The sequence below is a fragment of the Xiphias gladius genome, chromosome 5 (assembly GCF_016859285.1).
Source record: "Xiphias gladius isolate SHS-SW01 ecotype Sanya breed wild chromosome 5, ASM1685928v1, whole genome shotgun sequence".
NCBI lineage: Eukaryota > Metazoa > Chordata > Actinopteri > Istiophoriformes > Xiphiidae > Xiphias > Xiphias gladius.
In genome coordinates, this window is record NC_053404.1 from 2568085 (window position 1) to 2588814 (window position 20730).

Here is a 20730-nt window from a genome sequence, read left to right on the forward strand (position 1 = left end):
TGTAGTTCTGCTGTGCGAGCGCACATCAGATTTCCGTGCATGTGTTTATCCTCAGGGCCTAACTAAAGCCCCAAAGAGCTCACTGATGTATTTATTTAGAGGAGGGGGAGAGGGGGGCATATCTGAAGGTAAAAAGGTTGCCTTTTTTGAAGGGATTGCTGAGATGGCACTGCCATGGAACTGCCTGGGTATTTAATACAGCACTGCTGGCGCTCATCTTAGTGAAGGCAACTGCAGTGTTTCCTCTGAAGCCATAAGATGATGTCTCAGCTACTGGACTGGATTACCTCAGACGACCCGCCCTGTCATTCTCTCAGACCTGCCCCGCAGATAGGCAGACAGAATGGAGGACAGAGGAACAGGCAGAGGCCTGAAATTAAGTTAGTAACGCATTGCTTCTCCAAGTCGCAGGAAAATGCAGATCTTGATCTGAGCTTAAAGCTTTGAAAGTTAACTTTTGTTGACAGAAGAGCACCAGAGGACTGTATATTACAACGGGGCTAAACTAAACGTACTTACTTTCCCCAAAATGTGGCGGGAAACTTTTAAAGTATCACAAGTGCAAAACTGAATAATTAATTCTCATGGCCTTTCAGACTTGTTCACCGATGAAATACACACAAAAATGGAGAAGTGCTTGCGGCTCTTTGTTGCACTGGTTGATTCATCGGTTGCTGCTTTATGCAGGGGACAGGGATTGCAGTTTGCTGCCGGCTGTTCAGTGGATCGATATGTGACTGTATGTGGTGTGATTGCTACGGTATGTTTCCAAATAAAGTTTTATCTGTAACCTGTTGTGTTATTATTTGCAGGACTCAGGGTTTGCTTGTGAAACGTCTGGAGCAGGGAGGCAAAGCTGAACAGGAACGTCTCTTCCAGGAGAACGACTGCATAGTCAAGATAAATCAGGGAGATATTCGCAACCTGCGCTTCGAACAGTAAGCTCTGGAGTTGGTCCTATATCGACGACTATAACATCTTGTCCGTTGTCTTTGCCTTTTGCTCTCAATTCTCTACTTCCAGTGGCTTTTCAAATAATTTCAGTTTCTCCTCCTTCTTGTCTGGTCCACTGGATACAATGCTGATTTTAATTTTCCTTCACTATCTCCAAAGCTAGGACACACACACTGACAGTGTTGTGTTGGACATTCAGTGCAGTGACAGTAAATAGTGTTGCTGTTGATAAGTGGAGCCCGGACATCAGAGAGAGACGTGACACCCACACAGCTACACAATAAAACAGAAATATTACTGACTTGTTGGCCTTTCTGTAATAGGTCTCAGTGACCTGTAGTCCTTCACCACCACTTCGCCCTCTGGTCCAAAACCGCAAACACTCTTCTCTCGATTAATTTCTAATGATTCATCGCTCCCCTTCATTTCCTACAGAGGAATGAAGATATAATCCTGGGACTTTTCCCCGCATACACCCAAAGCCACTGTTTGCTCTCACACACATAGGCCCAAGGTGTGGACTCCTACACATATTCCCAAATGCTCTGGCACACACATGCAGTGACACTGAACTATAAAGTCTTATCTACTCCCCCGTGTGTGTGTGTGTGTGTGTGTGTGTGCCAGGCTAAGTAATAGATTGCTTCTCCTCCTCGCTGGGCTCTAGAGGCAGTGTGTGTGGAGATGGTCTGCTTGGCTCTCTCGCATTTCGTCCACTCCTCCACAGGAAGAGACAGCCTGGATTCCCGCTAACGAGGGTCCGGCCTACAGTCATACTGGGCTGGACATAATCATCTAAAACCGCTGGGCTTAGAGCCACCTTGCTGGGTTACTGACAGAAACCATGTTTGGAACTCCTTAGCATTCAGGCGTATAGTTAGAAACTATCCATTTTTCATGAGCAACTCTGTCATTGTCAAATTGTGTTTTTTTAACCGAGGCATGCCTAACATTTCATAAACCGACTTTGGCAAAGATAAGAAAAGCTCTCCATCAGCTTGTAAAACTCCAGACTATCACAGTTACCTTACCCCATTATGCTAATGTGTTCATCAGACTGTGTACAAAGCCACTAAGGTTTCAAGATTCCTTCTTTTCTCTCCTTTCAAAACAATGCTATTGTCATTTGTAAACATTCAAATTTCCATCCAAGCCTCTTTCTACTGTGAAAGAGGCTTTCAAACCAAATTCACAAGGGAGTGATGTTTTGTAGCGTGCCACGCTTACCCTCCTCCGCTAAACACATACTCCTCACCAGCATCAAGATGCATATGATGTTTGTAATTCTGCATGAAAATGAGGTGGAGGAACTAAACTTTCCTCTCCATCTGCCCCCTTCAAGCTCCTCTCTTGATTGTGCACCGCACAGAGCAACAATTTAAAGTGATAGTCTAATCTCCTTGGATTGTTTTGGATGAGTAAATATTTTGAGGCGCTTAATCTAACTGAATGTAATGATGCATTGATGGGGTAATTTATTATTCAATCAGGCTCGCGTGGAGGCTGATTACTGGAGTGATGGCACTGTATATGTGCTTGTGGGAACACTAGCGTACAAACACAGACTCACTCAGTCAACACCCCTCAGTGTGCGCATGTGAGTGATTTTTGTAAATTACCATAAGAATCAAGATGGGAGAAACCAAATCTCGCAAAAGTGCCTCGGTGCAGTTGCAGGTCTCGCCTCTGTGACACCGCTTGAATGGAGTGCTGTCTGTTGTGGCGGAAGCAACTTAGCGGCTGTCAATTGGATAGAATCAGCATGGTATTACTGGCATGGCAGTGGGGGTCTGGAAACAGGAGTTGGGATTGCTGGATTCCAGACAGCCACTAAACCCTTTATGCTGCTGCATGGCTCGCTCGTGGCGAGCCTATCTATATGCTAAGTGCCGCGGGCAAACCAGACTAAACAATTCTTGTGTCTGTGGGTGATGTTGAGCTCTTGTCTTGGCTTATTTGGCCATAAAACTTGCACGAGACTCAGTGTGTGTTTTGGCTGTTTTTCCGTCAGGAATCGAGCCTGCTCACTTTGGAACGTCATTGTCTGGAGAGCTTCCCGAATATGACATTCACCATCTCTGTTCTAATTCTTGAGTCAACTCATGTCAATTCATCTCTAACCGCACAGACACAAACAGACAGACTACTGTACCGTAGACAGATACTCTTCTCTGGCGTAATGAAGAATACACAATATATAATATTTCATTCACCATCCTTATTTCTTTCCCGTCTTGATGTTGGTAATTATAGATAATGTATTTTCTGTTCTCTGTAGCTATACAGTGAGTAGCCCTGCGATTAGCCATGCTAAATTCAACTCTCCCTATCGCCTCTCAACATACAGTGAATCATAGCCTTCCTTATCCCTCTGTATCTGCCAAGCTATGATGGTACATTATTGTACTCGTATCTCTTATCATGTTAGAGCTAATTCATTTCTGTCTGCGTGACCTACACACCCTATCTGTATTACCTCCAGAGCCCAGAACATGTTCAGGCAGGCCATGCGTTCCCCGGTCATCCTCTTCCACATGGTCCCCGCAGCCATGAAGCGGCAGTACGAGTTGCTGTCAGCGCAGAGTGAACTCAGCTCACCCCAGTCCAACAGAGTCTACTTTAGCCAAGGGGAGAGGTCCAGTCTAGTGGGGGGGCCGGCACCCAGGTTGGGACCACAACCTGGCCTCAATCACAAGTAGGTTTGACCTTCTTTTTGTTTCTGTACAAGAGTTGCATTTCATTCTTTGATACCAACAGCAAACATTGTGTCATTGAAAAGATGTTCAAACAGCCTACACAGATGTTGAAAGACATAAAACATACCACCAAAATGAAAGTAAAGGCCAATTCATGGTTTCTGTCTAATTCTACGGGGGTCTGCGCAAACCCCCGTGCGGATGTCCATGTGCAGCCCGAAATTTGAGACCGTGCTGACTTTCCGCACAACATGCGGGCTTAATGTGCACGCATCAGAAAAGTAAACTGCTTGTGTCAAGTACAGTGTGTATGTCTTGATGTATGTACTGTATTCCACATCCTTCTCATGTTGCTCAGCCAAACACAAGAAACAAAGGGGCTCTTCCTCTTGCTGTCGGAAAGTCAGCATCATGTTTTCTAGTGCGCTTGTGTGGAACATATCCACGTACGTGTAGTATTGAAGTGCGTACAGAAGCACGCACAAGTCCGCCGTCCACGTGCAAATCCGCAGCTGGCTGCATCCACATCCATCCTGGAGTATGATCAGGGCTACAAGACATCTGTTGGGCTGTCCTCAAGCATGAAAGGAAAGTTGCCCTTCTGATTGGTTGAATTAAAAAAAAAGAAATCTAAAAAACCGAACCACGCTCAGACTGCCACAGTTTCCAATGCATGGCAGTTCCGTTTTAATTGCACCAGTCAATGACCTTTCCCTAATATCTTCACTGTGAATCCATCATCGTTTAAAAGCTACACAATAAAAAGGCGGGAGAGCAGTTTAATAAGAATTTCTACCTGAGACCTCAAAGTCCACATCTTGTTAAAAGCCCATTTTACGTGCCTGTGGTCACTATTAGTTTCTGTAATGTCGTTTTAAAAAAAGCTAAACATGTGGGTGATTATCAAACAGATGATCAAATCCGAGTTTATAGGTTCTCTGTATTTTATGTTTAGTATGTCTGTCTATATTCCCTACTTCTTGGAGATACTGATTTAACGTTGAGGCCTCCTTACTGTGCATCTCACTTTACATCATAGCAGCTTGACAGATAATGGCTATAAACTTATATGCTCAATTTAAAGCTGTACTTGTTGTTAGCGCAAAATCAAAGCAAAAAACACCCTCCGGTGACGTAGAGCAGGCACGGATTGGATGAATCCAATTAGCCAAGCACAGTATCAGAACTTAAACAAAATAACCACTCTAACCCCACAAGCAATTTGTCACCTGATAAATTATAGATTGGACAACGGCAGTTTGACCAATCAGTTCATCTAGGCTACATATTTGCAGTTGTCCATAACTCTCACCACCATCATTATTCCAAATTGGAGCTCAAAGTTGTCCTGATAATTATTCAAAACTTGTACTGAATATGATGTTTTGCCATAATATTATGATGAAAGCATCCGTTCTTGTTTGGGTTGTGGTTGAGATTAACACACATTATTATTTATGAAATGCTGACCTGCTACAAGGAAATAATAATAAGAATTGGAAAAAACAAAAGATATACAGAAAATACCAAAACAGCATCTAGGGAATGTCAAAGGAAATAAATTACTGTTTTCTCTTCCACCATACTAATTCACAAACTGGTTATTTTGGTAGGTTATAGACAAATCAAACCTTGATCTTTGTTTTGCTCCCGTAGCCATCAGGGCCCCCTGGCAGGAAGCACCCCCGAGCCAAGCCGACGGTACACCACGCTACCCCACACCTTGGTCTCCAGGACCTTGTCAGCCCCCTCCCCCTCCCTGCAGCGCAGGGTAAGCATAAACCCATGCACCAGCTCCTACCTAAAGAACAAAGGCCGCAGATTCAACATCCAGCTGAAGAAAGGTAAGAACCAGCAGTCACACGAATGCATGGTTGTAAAAAGGGGAACTCTGTTCATGAGAATTGTAGTAAGATCAATGATGTGGTTAACTTTAGCAAGTGGCAGGGGCACATGAAAAAGACTGACAGTGGTTTGTGTCCCCTTGTTACTCATTACTGAGTCAAAGGGGACAAAGCGCCGTCTCATCCTATGTATGCATTTATTTTCTCCGGAGTAAATAAGAGAAAAATACTCAGAAACCTCTTCTTGCCTCTGGGTTTCGTTTGACAGAGCAAGCCAAATGCAAACACAGATCAACCCCGTCCTGAAAACAGAGATTGTGCTTTGGTGCACTCAGGCTGCATCACCGTGGTCTTGTGTCTGAAATATTGAGATTCAGCCATCAGGTTGGTTTGTTCGTGGACAGGTGTGTGATACTGGAGCAGTTGTGTGTCTTAGCCAGCCACTGTGGTGGGTCTGCTGCCAGGCCCCGTCTCATTTTCGTCACTTCACTATCTTTACACGTATTGCCGAGCCGTTGGTTATGAAATGAACCGGTGCTGAGGGTGCTCGCCTGCTCTCTCTCTCTCTCTCTCTTTCTTGCTCCTTTTTTCTGTTGGAGGGAGCAGATGTTTAGTTGAAAGCTGGCACTGAGGCCTCAACAGCGAGCTTCAGGGAATAGAGCGGCAAGTGAGGGCAGCAGCGCAGGATAAATGCAACAAACCTCTGGAGCAATACAGTCACAAGCTGCTCTAATGTGTTTGGCAAAAGTCCCCGAGCACTGCAGTACAAGTTATTTTCATTTGTTTATAATGTGATAAAATTTCTCTTTTTTTGTCTGCACACAAGCCTCTCATTTTAGTGAAACCAACCCAGGGAGATGTTGGTGGAGCTCCAGCAAGAGACCAGTGCCAATAGTTTAGTTTATTTTCACCAGCCACATTGCTTAATGGTCTAATTCAAGACCAAAATTCCTAAAAGTATGCTTTCGCCCAAGTGACAGAAATGGTTTCTGAGATTGTTGCTCATGATTTTAATGGGGCTTACTGGAACGGATGTGCCCCACTTGTAAACTTCAAGCCATTTGTAAACATTAAATGGAGAGGAATTATTGTCTAAAAGTTGTTGAGCACTAAAATCTGAGAGGGTCAAAATGTGCTTCTGAACACGTTTTTGACAGTTCTATTTGATTACCAGCCGGCTTTATCACTGCTAATGTACTTTGAGACAGGGTTCAGCAGTTTTGTTGTTGACTCATTGTAATTGTTGTGATTTGGCCTAAGTGGCTCTGAGTTCCGAGTGACAGGAGCAGATCTGCATGGCAAATTAACAAGAGTGCCTTAATCAAATACCGCAGTTGAAAAGGACATATGCACCCCATTAAGTCATTCTAATGTGCCTCAGCCTCTCGTCATGTTTGCTATTTAATTGGCTTATTGGAGCCAGGATTTCAACTACTCCAGAAAGGGATACAATTACTTTCATCCTGGTCTTCTGTTACCCAAAATAAAGATGTCAGTGGTTAATTACTGCAGGCCTATTAGAGATGCATTCTCCTAATTGTGTGATTGGAGACTGCTAATGACTGGATCTTACAATGGGCAGGAGTTGGATTCTGTTCATTAGGCTGTGTGCAGGCCGGGGACTGGCATTGGTTGGGGGGGGTTTGAAAGGGGCACCATAATATGCCACTTATATGGACCCCTGGAAACTATAGGACATAGATACAGTGAATCTATTGGTCTCTAAGTAAGAATCAGCGAAACTTTATTTCGAAATCTGTGAAACCACAGCTGCTTCTTTCGGTGCATTATTTGATTACTCTGTCGCTACAGCTTCATTTTGAGTATAGCCACCTAACAGTGAAGGGAACTGACTGCCGTGGCAGCCTGTGTGACCTTGTATTAAAAGTTTGTCAGTCATTGAGACAAAGTGCCGATTTAACACCCAACATTGAAGACAGCAGCTCTATCTGTCTGCTTAGTTATCATGCCGCACTGAGGGAGAGCTCACAGAACGCCATCACCCTCGACTGCTCAACTTTCTGACTTCATAAGAAACCTCCTCATCACCTTTCCGTAAGCTTATTTGGGTGCAGAAGCCATGAGAAGGCCTCGTGTTCATCAACACCATCACTGTCAGCGAGAAGACAGACTGCTAGAGAGACGTTCTGGGAAAAGTAGGTCATGATGAGCCATCAGAGGTGCTGACAGCCCTGTGAAATGAGCAGCTACTTTGACATGAATACTAATCACTGTTGTTACCATCGGAAAAGCCTCCACTGAAACCATGTAATGCGACTTTCCCACTTGACTGCTTGAAACACCAGAGGCTAGGTTATGCATGTTGGAATCTATCTCTCTGCACGCTGCTCTCAGTGACTCATCTACTAATATTATGTAGCAGGGATATTGAGTTTTTGAATATTTGGTCAAAGAATAACGGACAAACAGTTTTTATATGGTTTACTTTATTCCCTAGCTGACATTTAAAAGCATTGCTTGCTTTTATTTGACAAATTCAGGTCTGGTCATCAGAAAAGGTCAGCCTTGAGATCCTCTTATTTATCCGTTATTGTACTGGCCCACTTCATCCGGACCAGCAATTCATATTCATTTGATGAACCTTAAAGGTCAGTCTCCAAACCTAAGCTGAATGGCTTTTTGCACAGCTGATACCTGAAGTGTTTTCTTACATTCAGATGCTGAATTTACACCTACCACTCACCGCACTTTAAAAAAGGCACGCAGCTCTTGCAAAAGGATAGATCAATAAGAAACAACTTTAATACACACATTTAGATCAATGCTGTCTACATTATGTAAACTTCAAACTATCTGTAAATAGTTAAAGTTTTGCCTTGACCCAGACACGGCTTGGTGTCCTCCTGGTCTTGTACCAAAACATTTGAAGGGCTTTTGATTAAAACATCTGGCCCATGGTACATGGATGATTTAGAAAACCTCATTTTAGCTATTGAGGTGTAGTGCACTACATTTTAAGAGGGTATTTGAACAGTATTTCGACTCATTCTGCAATCCATATTCATTCATTTCTCTCTGCTTATTCTGGTCGATAACTGGTATTTAATCGGACCATAATTTAAAAGAGTGGCTTTACGGTCCACGCGCTTATCATAAACATTCAATTTGGTATATTTAGAGCTAGGGACATGTTTTCATTTTTACTTCCTAAAAAACTTGAGTGAGACACACCCTGACGGCGAAGCAATAAAAATGCCAGGAAAAGGACAGAGGTATGTTTGTCGTAACTGCAGGAAATACAGAACACGGTGGAAAACCATAATTTGATCCCTGTGCAGCGGTTGCTCGTGTCACAGCGGCAAGTAATGAAAAAGAGCTTTCAGAAATTGATGTAAGAGTCTCGTCTGTTCCTTGGAGTCACAGTGAAAGGAATATGATAGTTTGGTACGACTTTTTTCAGGCTTCCTTCTGACTTTGATTAGCATTACTGATGACTAGATACAAGTATTTCTAACATTCAGCTATATGCAGAGTGAGAAAAACCTTACTCTCATAGCCACATTTCGTATTGTATATATTGGTTATTCTCTGTTAGTGGCAAGACTATTTGAAATGAAAGTAAGAAAAGGGAAAAAGAAATCTTGCGTTGTTGACATTTATGAATTCAAATGGAGATGCTGTAACACTTTACCAAACATAAACACATGCGCTTTATTTACCTCCCCCATCCTCACAAAGCTGTAAATCACTAATGGCACTGTTATAACTTTTGTGTCGGGAGGGTAACAGAGCATGTAGACAGACAATCTCAACTTTACAGCCCAGGTTCAAGCACCCCTGCTGGTAAACATTCCTAACCAAGTGCCCTTGCGCAAGACACTGAAATCTCCAGGACTGACGTTATGTAGTGAACCTCCGACCTTTGACAACTATCAGCAGTGGTTAGTAGAATATAACATAGCTATTTCATGACCTTTGTTCTTTTTTCCTAGGTCCTGAGGGTCTCGGGTTCAGCATCACATCCAGAGACGTCCCCATTGGCGGCAGTGCTCCCATTTATGTCAAAAACATCCTTCCTCGAGGGGCCGCCATTCAAGATGGCCGACTGAAAGCTGGAGATCGGCTGCTAGAGGTGGGGTAGCGCTTTTTTAACAACCTCCAACCATTATATGTGTTCAGCAAGCGTGAATTGCACGTTATTTCAGAGACTAATTGCTCTTCTGGAAATAGTTGTGTTCCAAAATTCAATCTTATGCAGCTTTTGTTGAAAATGAGTCAAATACACTGTGTTCCCTGTGGCTACATTAACAATATCAGGCCCAGCTGTGAATTGCAGAAGAAAATTGGTTAGAGGGAACAATATTTTGATTAAACTTCAATCAGACTGTCGTGAAAATCAACTAGTGCTCACTTTAGGAGGAAATAACCCATGTTTAATTTCAGCTCCATCTGGCTCCGACGGTTAATCTGCATAAAGGTTATGTGGAGGCCATAGATTCCCCCTCGTTAAAGTCAGAGAGCTCTTTGATTTTACTTTTGCCGCTGAGTGTGTGTGTGTTTGTATATTCATTATGACCTATATATGTCTGCTTCTCTGCGTACTTATGACTACGCGCGCATGCGTGTGTGTGTGTGTGCATGTGTGCGTGCAGGTTAGTGGAGTGGACCTTAACGGTAAGACCCAGGAAGAGGTGGTGGCACTGCTACGAGCCACACCCATGGGGGGCACTGTGAACCTGTTGGTGACTCGCCAGGAGGACTCCCTGCTGCCCCGAGAAGTGGTCAGTTCCTCGTCAGCAAATCACCTTATAGCCTAAAGTTTTCACCACCGCTTTCCCTCTAAAAACAAGAGTATTTCTCTAACAGTTTATGTCGGGACCTCGGCAGTTCTACATTTCTTGGCACGTGATGTACTTGATACTACAGGAGCATTCTAACTTATCAAGCTGGCTACAGGCTTCCTGCAGTGGTTGATAATTGGCTCATCAGCAAGGATGATGTGGGAACCACAACTCTGTCATTTCCTTTTCCGCCTACATCTAAAACATACTGACAATCACATAACTAATGTGTTTATAAAGGACGAGCAGAACACAAAAGCGAGTAGAAAACCAGCACCAGAAATGAACCCACTGTAAGAATCTGGTGGAGGCCACTAATCGAATGTACAGCTGGAATATTTGTCCTGGTGGCTACACTGATGTGCCTGTAGTTGCTCCCTCAGTCCGTCAGCTTTCTGCGCAGACGTTTCTACATCCTTGTGTCTTCTGTGTAATTCTATAAGTGCTGTGTTTATTAACAGATCAAAGGCTGCTCCTCTCTTCAGGATTTCTAGTCTTTCTAGTCTCATAAATCAAAAAGTTTATGAATTATAAGTGATTTCATTTTGAAATTTCGTACCGATGTTGAACTGAATTGTAAAGTATTTTTTAAAACCAGTTTTAGATCCTCCTGAGGGTTGCGACAGTGGCTTTGAGGTCTTTTTGCAACTAAATATTTGAGCAGAATGAGAACTGAGAATCACATGAACACACATGGCTCTTTAAGTTCAAGGGGAGGCCGGTTTAGGTACACAACCGACCGACAGTTTACTGCGTGGAGTGCGCACAAAGAGACAGAGAAGCAGCTAACATAATAACACACGTTCACATTCTGTGCAACTGCGCGCCGCACACGCTCGCACATGCACATGGAGAACACACAGGCTTTTAGTCAAATACACATTCGAGTGATATGCACAGGCAGACACAGTCACAGCTTTTAGAAAATGAAGTTACTCACAAACACACACACGCACACTGATCAGTACACACATACACAGACACTCTCAAATGATGTGTATGAGCAGACAATATTCACAAACACAGTGGCACACATGCGCAGGGACATGGACACCTCCACACACACACACACACACACACACACACACACTCCCACTCAGACACAGCCTACATACAGGGTGACTTTGGCTGTCGTGCAACAGATGGTGAGGCTACTGCCCTCGTCCAGCCTGCGCTCAGTGGCTCTGACAGCGGGCTCGGGCATCACTGCACCTTGGCAGGGCCAAAGGCCCCTGACGCCAACCTCACTCCTACCGAGAATACTCAGCCTGGCAACCGGGCTGTTAACCCCGCCATAGGAGCTGTTCCACCTGTAGAATAATGGCCCTCTGAGGCACGTTTTACTCTGCTAATGTACTGGACAAATTTGAGACCTGCAGTTACTCAAAAAGCTCTTCAACCACCACAGCCAACGCTCGAACCACATGAAGCCAACTGTTAATGGCTGTCCTCAGCGGCCTTGACAGAATTTGAAGGAAGGCACGATGGCATGGTACAGTGTGAGCGTTTGATGGCTACAACCTCTTAGCTCCTCAGGCATGACACGATCAGAAAAAGCCAATCATGGAAACACTTGCGTAAAACTCTCCTTGTCTTCGCCCTTTTGTTTTTTTTCTATCTTGGCCAACTTCTACATGCTGTGAGAGACATTTAGTTCACATTTCATCACTTTCCACAGCATAGTAGCATTTTGCTCTCCGTTTACGGTTCCTTTTTTTCTCTTTCTCACTTTCACAGCAGTGCTTTCACAAATCCCAATAATCCCTAAAAGTATGTTCATAAAAATCAGATAAGGAGGCCAAGGCTCCGCCAGTGACAGTTATTGCAAATAAGCTTTGGTGGGAAAGCATGTTTGGTAATTGCCTCCACTGTCACACACTCCGGATGGATGGGTGGGTGGGTGAGTGAGTGAGTGTGTGTGTGCATGTACTGTGTACTTGGCACTCTGGTGTCACGACACACATGAACGCAAATATGTGGACGAGCGTTTACAAGCTGTCATTCGTGGAATTCTCTCAATGATAATACCAGAGTACTGCAGGCATCTGACAGAGAAGTATTGCGTGCGCACACACAGGCAGGATATCCAGCTGTATACATGAAAATAGAAAGGAGTCATCTCTTGTCTAGTTGACATTTGCCTGCTGATGTTTAAATCCCTCCACATCTCCTTTTGTTTAGACGTTTTATTGTGCGCCAGACATACCTCACACACCCCCAGAGGAACTAATTTACCACCCCAGCATGTTTACGTTGCGTCTTTATTTTTCAGAGTCTTGCTATTTTGACACCTCTCCATTAGCAATAGCAGTAGCTCTCAATAGCTTTCAATAATTATGTAGTCACTGAGAAGACAAAAGCTTAAATGGCATAGAGCAGAGTGGGGCGTTTCCTCTGTGATTTCCCCGTCTTTGTCTGTGTGGTTACTGCTCCCTCTCCACTCCAAGGATAGTAGAGAGTAGTGCAGCCGTAACCCTTACCCAACTCTAGGCGAGGAGTATTTCTTTCTTCCCTCTAAAACCTGCGCCATTCATAATAATTTTCTGTAATCTACCTAGCGGCGGGAATCGTTCATCATTGGTTTTCTGTTTGGTTCTGTAGGATGAACCCTGTGACCTTCAGGTTATAAGGAACCTTCATTAAAAGAGGAGAGATGATACGAGCAGGGACACGCAGACGGAGTTCTCTCTGAAAGCTTAACTCAAACCCTGAAGGTGCAGTCGGAGGTTCTGATCAATGGCTGCGTGAACAAAGTCACTTGTTAAAAGGGGTCCTGTTCCGTCACTTGACAGCTCTGGGGTGCTGAATGCTGGTGAGTGCAAGGCAGGATTTACAAAAGACTAGAGAAAAGTCAGGAGGATTTCTGCCCCCTACGGGTTCGGAGGTTAATTCGCAGAAACTTATATCATCAGAGGGGCTGATATGACTAAGTAGAAAGACTTGAGTGAGACTTGGGGTAAACCCAGGATTTACATGAAGATATATAGTGACTCAGTGCCTCGTGACCCTAACATAACAGCTTAATGCACGATCTTTGGTTCGCACCTTTGTAGTGATCCACATTAAAGGTGAAAGTAAGCGAAGGAAGAGTGGTATAAGTGCATCTAATGGAACAAGACTAAGACATGGGCTTAGAAAGACAGAGGTGGCAAGAAAAGAAAAATATAGATGAATAAGTATAAGAAATTGTGGCAGAAATCTAAAAGTAAATATGGATGGACTGGAGTTAGGTGGAGGTGGTATTCAAATCAAGAGGTATATGACTCTGCCTAAGCTATCCCCTCCGGCGCTTCGTGTGACACACACCACCACTCTCATCCCTCTCCCTTCGCATTATTCATGACCTCAGCTGCAATTACCAGCCCGGTAACACTGACCACGGTAGAGTTTACAAAGTATTACAAAACAACTCCACGCACACTTACACAGACAAACACCACACAGGAAGAAACAAACAAACAAAAACAAAAAAAAAAAAAAAAATAATTACTATGATTATAATTATATATAATTACTATGATTATAATTATATATAATTACTATGATTATTATTATATATAATTACTATGATTATTATTATATATTATTACTATGATTATTATTATATATAATTACTATGATTATTATGATATATAATTACTATGATTATTATTATATATTATTCCTGTGTATATATATATTATTAAGCTGTGCAACATTAATAACCGTTACTGGTTAATATGACGCACAATCAGCGTATGATCACTGCATGATGCATACTTCAGTGGATGTTATTTATTGTAGGCATTTATCTCCCAGCGTGCAGCACTGTTTGAGCTTACAGCTGCGAGCAAAGCTGCGCCCTTGGCCCACTTTGCCCAGCCTCGTGAAGTGGAGATGGTGGTCCTAGCTGCCTTTTCCCCTGTGATAACCAAGTCAAATGCCGTGCTTCACTTTGCATTAAGCAAAGGCAACGGTCACCAAGTCAAATGCCGTGCTTCACTTTGCATTAAGCAAAGGCAACGGTCAAAAAACAAGGAAGTACTCATCCAAGGGTTGTGTTGGGAGAAATATCGTGTAGGCTTGCCATGTCCCCACTGATGACAAATCATTTTAATTCATTCTAAACCCCCGGCTACAGTGCACTGTAAGTGAATTAGCCTGTAAGTATTGCTGCTGTTTCAGCATGTGTGCTGCGATCTCAACTCCTTGTTTTACGGACACACTCGCATGCATACAGTTAGTCATGCCTTTAAACATATTTAGATAGCACCACAAATACTTAACAACCCCACGTAAATCCTGAAACACAATACGGGCCTGATTAGTCACATATGGTCTGGTGCCGTAATAACGTCGCCCATGCTTACCCTTACATCATTCTGTGACCCCACATGAAGAGAATAGTACAGTACATGAACAGCATTTTTTTTTTTTTTTTTACATCCAATAAGACTATGGACTGTGGAGAAGAAATGGGCTTGTGAAGCCTCTGTTGTACATAAGAGCAATCAAACAGTACATTAAAATCCCCTCTTTATGATCATATCACACTTGTCACTGATCCATTAGGAGCTATATCTGCAAAGCAATGAGAATCTTAATTGCGCAATTAATTCCGGCCCCTGATTGATGTGACAGCTGAATTTATGGCTCGTGTGAATGCTGAGGACGCAGCAGACAAATGCGTGACAGCATTGCTGACAATTATAGCAGACTAATGGCCTGTTTCACGAGTGCCAACCCGAGTGGCCTGGTTGAAAATCCTCCCTGCCATGTTTTTACCACTGGACTGTAAAACTGAGGCATTCAGAGCTACTCCACTCAAAGATTTGTTTCATAATTCCCTGAAACAGTTAGGTATATGGGGTAGAAATAAAAGCACTTAGTTCCCTGAAATGGCTCAGGTATCCAAACAAGCTCTCCATTGTTTTTTCTCCTCCAATTCAAGGCAATCATTGTCAGTATTGCGTTGCTTTGCACAATTATTCACAGCAGATGATATCTCTGTTCCTTTTTCCTAATCATTCCTCTAACAGTGTTACACAGCTGGCTTTTTGTTGTGGTGCCCACAGTACAGTGCGGTTACGATTCACGATTTGCCTGCATTAAAGTTGGAGGACAAGAACAGACTTATGAAGTATTGATTTTCTTGCTGCTGAGATCCATTTACCAAGCCGGTAGAGGGAGAAATGAATTGATACAAGGCAAACAAAACGCGATCCCCTGCCTTTAGAGGCAACTAAATGATACACATATCTGTTGAGTTAGAGCCAAGTTCACTCCTCCTTACTTCTTTCATTTACTCCTCAACATAGAATTCAACTTTGCCATTGACAGTTTAGTATTAACTTAAATCTTGAATATGGATAAACAGAATCCTAGCTGTGATACTAACAAGAATTTCTGACAATGGATTCATCTTTATAGATACATAAGCTGTTTTTTTTGTTTGTTTTTGTTTTTTATTCTGAAAAGCTTCTGTTGAATGTCACAAAATACAGTGGAATACTTCTGGGTTTTTAAATAAGCTCCCTTCACCAAGTCACGTTGGTACTAGCTTTTAGCAGAGTTGATCTGGGACCGCAGAGTAAACTCTTTGCTTTGATTTGGTAGGAAAAATCTGAAAACAATAGAAGAAATTAGATCAGATGGCTTACATCGTCTCTCACTCCTTCCACATGAAGTATCTTTTTCAGTGCTTTAACAGTGCAGATAAACCTTTCGGGGTATTACAGTGTAATGGTGATAAACAGTGCTATCTTAAGCTATGGCGTATCTACAGCCATGCCAAAAAATGACATCTTTGGTGTTAATATAATTAGATGTCTCTCAGAGTAATGCTCTCTTGCCTCACTGTAAAGATGATGTAATGTATTCCAACTTTTTGCTAATAAAGTGCTGCAGACAGAATCTTTCTGGTCTGTCTTTTGAGGAGTTTATTAATATAACAGCAGGTGACAGAGCCAGATTTTTTACTTGAGTAAAACTTGGCAAACGAGTCGAAGAGGTGAGTCATTTCTCACTGTTGGAACTGATAATTTAAGGTAATGTCACCTTTTTGCCAGGATTCACACTTTTTCAATAATGAATTCCCAGTTGTACTCTATGATATCACTTAAAAACAGAACAGCTGCTAGAAAATAATTGGATGTAATCAGCAAATTGCTCTACTATTACAAATATCTACAAATACTTGACCCGTACTTGGTGAATTTGTTCTGAAAATACAGTTGGATCTCGGGTTAAGTCAAATTAAATGAATTGCTCTAAAGGCATTTGGGAGGAGTTCTTTTGTGTTGCAACAAGTGGGAGCATTTGTGACTTTACAGAGCTCTTGGGAACATTTTGGCAGCAGCGGATGCATCTTAGAGGTCACTTTGTCTTCCACTTTCTGCCGAAAAATGTCTGAAATGAGAGGGCACGGTGATCTGATAGGTAAGGGCTCCAATATGTTACCATGGCACAAAAAAATCTTTTCCCCATCTCCTCTTGTGTCTGCTGAAAGCTTCATGAGACTCATACTTTGCTCCTACTCCCGGATTTTTAGTAGAAAAACACCCAAATTGTACTCGTATTGCACTTTCCTTTTCCTATTTACTCTTGTGTATCCCCGAAACCTTATTATTTATTTCAAGAATGCTGATGAGTTCTTCCTGCATTATTAATTTGGCTCCTATAGAAAGTATTTCTGATCAGAATGCAGAATTCAGAAACATGCTCTGTCATAATTAAAGATAATGCTGCCAAACGTGGTTGAAGACAATGCCAGCCTGGTTAACGATTTCCGAGCGTGTCTTGTCAACGCCACCTGTTTTCGTTGAGCACTTTTCAACAGCTGTTCCCATAATTATGCTTGCTGTCACTGCAGAGAACAGGAGGGTGCACCGCAGTGTTGTGCTATGCCGATAAACAAGGTAGTTACAGGCCACTTATGGCGACACAGTTACTCTCCCAAAGGGGATTCAGCGTCTGTTTCCAGAACACATAATGGGTTGAAGTTTGTATGTATAGTTGGACATAGCAAAGCGCTTTTTATCCACCATTAGCTTGAAATGAGAGGCATCTGCTTCATGATATGCGTCTGTACTTCCACTGAAACGCCTTTGCTAACATTTGCAGTTGCCAAGTACACTTAGAAAGCCGCCTTTTATTTTATTCAGTGTTCTCTTTGATTAGATGGAATTATTTCTTAAATATCCTACAGAAACATCTAGTGTCAAGTCAACCCTGCTTTTGGTTGCTCACGGTGAGATCGCCTCAGTGCCTTCACGGATAACCAATAGCCATAATGCATTTGCAGTCATGTAGATTGATCCTGCGTCAGATGCCCTCTTGGAAACAGAATTTTTTTTCTGCTAATGAGCCAACTGAACTTTCTCGAAGGACATGTATTGTTATTTTATCCGCACTTAAAACCTGCCACTGCTTGCTTTGCTCTTCATGCCCTTCAGTTTTGTGTTAACAGCTTGCCTCTCAATCCTTCATTGTACCTGAAAAAGCCTGGATTTGTTTTTAGGCTTAGAGGTATTTAATATTCTGCCCCTTTGTCAGAAAATGTTGTGAGAAGAAACATCGCCAAAAGAAATTTGTGTTACAATACTTATCACGTGTGCACCCCTTTTGCAATTACATCCATGGCTGATTTCTTTTAGCCTTTTAAATTCTTTTCCAATGACCTTTAATGTCACCAAATTGGGCCAAGTGTGGAAAGAAGTTTCCAGCAGTGTTAATTGTTTTAGGCAGTGATGTGCAGAGAACTCAGAGTTATGTGTGAATAGAAGTAATTGTGATTCATTTGCACTCTCTCTTTCTTTCGTTCTTCCTTTTCTCTCTTGTATCTCACTCTGGTTCTTTCTGTTGCTCTGTTTCTCCGACACACACTTTGCACACATCCAACGCACCTTCCTTGTTAGCAAATAACTAGTTAAGCGAGGTAGTAACAAAACAAAAAGGAGGCGGGACTCAATTGCTAGAATTATGAGCAGTGTTTTCCTCTGCCCTCTTCTGCTCACCTGCCTGTGGATCTGCTCAAATGCTGCCTCTATCGCCCTCCCCTGCCCAGACAATAGACTTTATTAATGGGAGCTATCCCATCACAGTGTTAATTAATAAAGGACTTAATTGTATAATGGACTGTGACTGCATGGCTGAGTCAAAGGCAGCAGAAAGCAGACAACGTAGGTTTCTTATAGTCACTCCACTTAAGAGTGGTTTAGTAATAAGTCTGACCTTAATGATCAGTAACTGAACACAGCACTGGACCTTTTATTCACTGGGGCAACATTGCATACTATCAGCCATTTAGTACATTGGCATCTTTTGGATTTTGTTGTCACTTTAAAAACCTTAAAACATGCAATACAATATGAACTACACAATCTCCAGATTTTGTCCTTGGTTTCTGGTTGTCATGCTACAGTGGAAGAGTACTTGTAAACACATTTTTTACTCTGCAGACATGTCGATAACTGTTGCACATACTGTACTTGCCTATAAAAGTACGTGAACATCTACATGCAAACTACGCAATAACTGCGGGATTAAAAATATATGTACTAGGGGGCGTATCAGGGCCAAATCATCCAAGGTTGACACCAGAATACAGTTCCTTCAGGAGAACGATTTTGAACATCGTAAACATACCTTAACATGGTGACACTTATGGAGGTTGCTAGATTACATCACTATGAAGCAGCGTAGACATACAAATGGGCAATATTAGTTACTCAAATACGGGCTCAAATTAGGGTCAATAAAATTGTGAGCTTGTAAAGTCATATTCACAAATAACTCTAAAGGTTGTAGTTATAAATCAACCTTTGTAAACCTGTAAAATAAATCTGCATGAGAAATTCAAATTTGTGCATGTGTAGGAAAGATTGGTATTTGTAAAAAAAAAAAAAAAGAAAAGAGACTATGTGAATAAAATGTGTGAACAAATGATATCAGTGGTTAAACAAAGCCACTGTGAAAAAAGTGCTTTTGTGAACATCTGTGTACAGATACAAAGCAGAAAACTTTGTGTAAAACTCAACGCTCAAAGTTCACACACAGTGTGAGACACTGAAGTTACAAGTACGTATTTTGTTCCTGTCTTTACACCTGAATATGACTGGGAAATGAGTCCAATCACAGTGCAGAGTCTAATTGGGGGGCAGATGGTTCTGTTGCCTGAAAGGTGAATTAGATATTCAAGATGGATGACGGCGCCGGCTCCTCCACAACACTTGTGGGTTGAATTATATTTGATGATTTTGTATAAAATAATGGTAAACATTTAATGTGCTGTGTATGTATGCAAACCCACCTGGGTCAGTTATAGTTTTTTCCTGGCTTATTGGCTAGTGAGAGTGGAGGTATTAGACATTGAGCCATCATTAGTGAGTGCACCTTCTCTTGAGAGAATGTTGTCCTTTCTGTTTAGGAGACAGTATGGATTTGTCACTCCATGTTAGTAAAAGATTTCCTGCCAGTGACTGTACCTAAGAAATATTGTTAAAAACAAAATGTTGCAGTTATCAATCAGATGTATTTTACCCTTTTTCCCTTTGGCTTTTTGAAGTAGATGAAATGCTTGTTGCAGGAGCCCACAGTGCAGCTCACAGGGTCTGACCCTGATGAGACGCAGGACGAGTCTGGCTCGGTGGACCCAGCACCTCCAATCACCAGAAGCTCCATCACTGAGCAGATTAGTACAAAAGGTGTGGTTGAAATGGCCCCCCAGTCATTACCAAGACAGTAGTAGCAATCATCATGAGCTATGGAGCCGAGCAATTCGGCCTGGAGAAGGAGAAGACTGCTAGAGCGCCTTACATCAAGAACCAATGAGCAGGAAAGATCCAGCACCTGCCACAAGAGCTCTGGGCCCTCACAAAGCAGCGCAAAAGTATAGAGGAGGAGGAGAAACCACTGCTTACAGTGTTCCGTAAAATCCTTAGGAGTAAGCTCATGGCCCTGCGGAGGGCAGAGTGGGGCAGGGAGAGAGCCAGGAAGCGAGCTGCTTTTATAGCTAATCCCATTGGTTTCACAAGGAAGTTGCTTGGCAGCAGGCAGAGTGGACACCTCGCAGGCTCCAAAGAGGAAGTAAATCAATTTTTTCCATGCCACCCAGCATGATTCCATTGAGAGACCAAGAATTGGAGCACCACAGAGCCCTGTTCTACCATCCAGCCTCAAAAGTTAATTTTGACATGAAGGAGCCGAGCCTGAAAGAGATTCAGGAGGTGGTGAAAGCAGCCAGAGCCAGCTCCACCCCATGACTGAGCAATGTACCTCACAAGGTTTACAAGTGCTGTCCAGAGCTACACCAACTCCCCTGGAAGGTCCTACAAAGAATATTGAGCAGTGGTGTAGTTGCCAAGCAATGGAAATATGTTGAAGGGGTGTGGATTCTCAAGGAAGAGAATTCCACAGGCGTTGAGCAGTTTAGATCGATATCACTGCTTAGTGTCG

The 20730-nt window shown here is 42.6% G+C and overlaps 1 protein-coding gene across 5 annotated transcripts in view; it reads left to right on the top strand.

Moving 5' to 3' along the window:
- Positions 1–20730, top strand: part of LOC120790065 (partitioning defective 3 homolog) — a 320005-nt gene that overhangs the window by 152350 nt on the left and 146925 nt on the right. For all 5 annotated transcript variants that reach the window (XM_040127340.1, XM_040127335.1, XM_040127337.1 and 2 more), the window contains exons 8-12: positions 813–938; positions 3437–3649; positions 5307–5494; positions 9448–9587; positions 10108–10236. In XM_040127340.1, coding sequence (XP_039983274.1) covers positions 813–938; positions 3437–3649; positions 5307–5494; positions 9448–9587; positions 10108–10236 — 796 coding nt within the window. The remainder of the gene's footprint in view (positions 1–812; positions 939–3436; positions 3650–5306; positions 5495–9447; positions 9588–10107; positions 10237–20730) is intronic.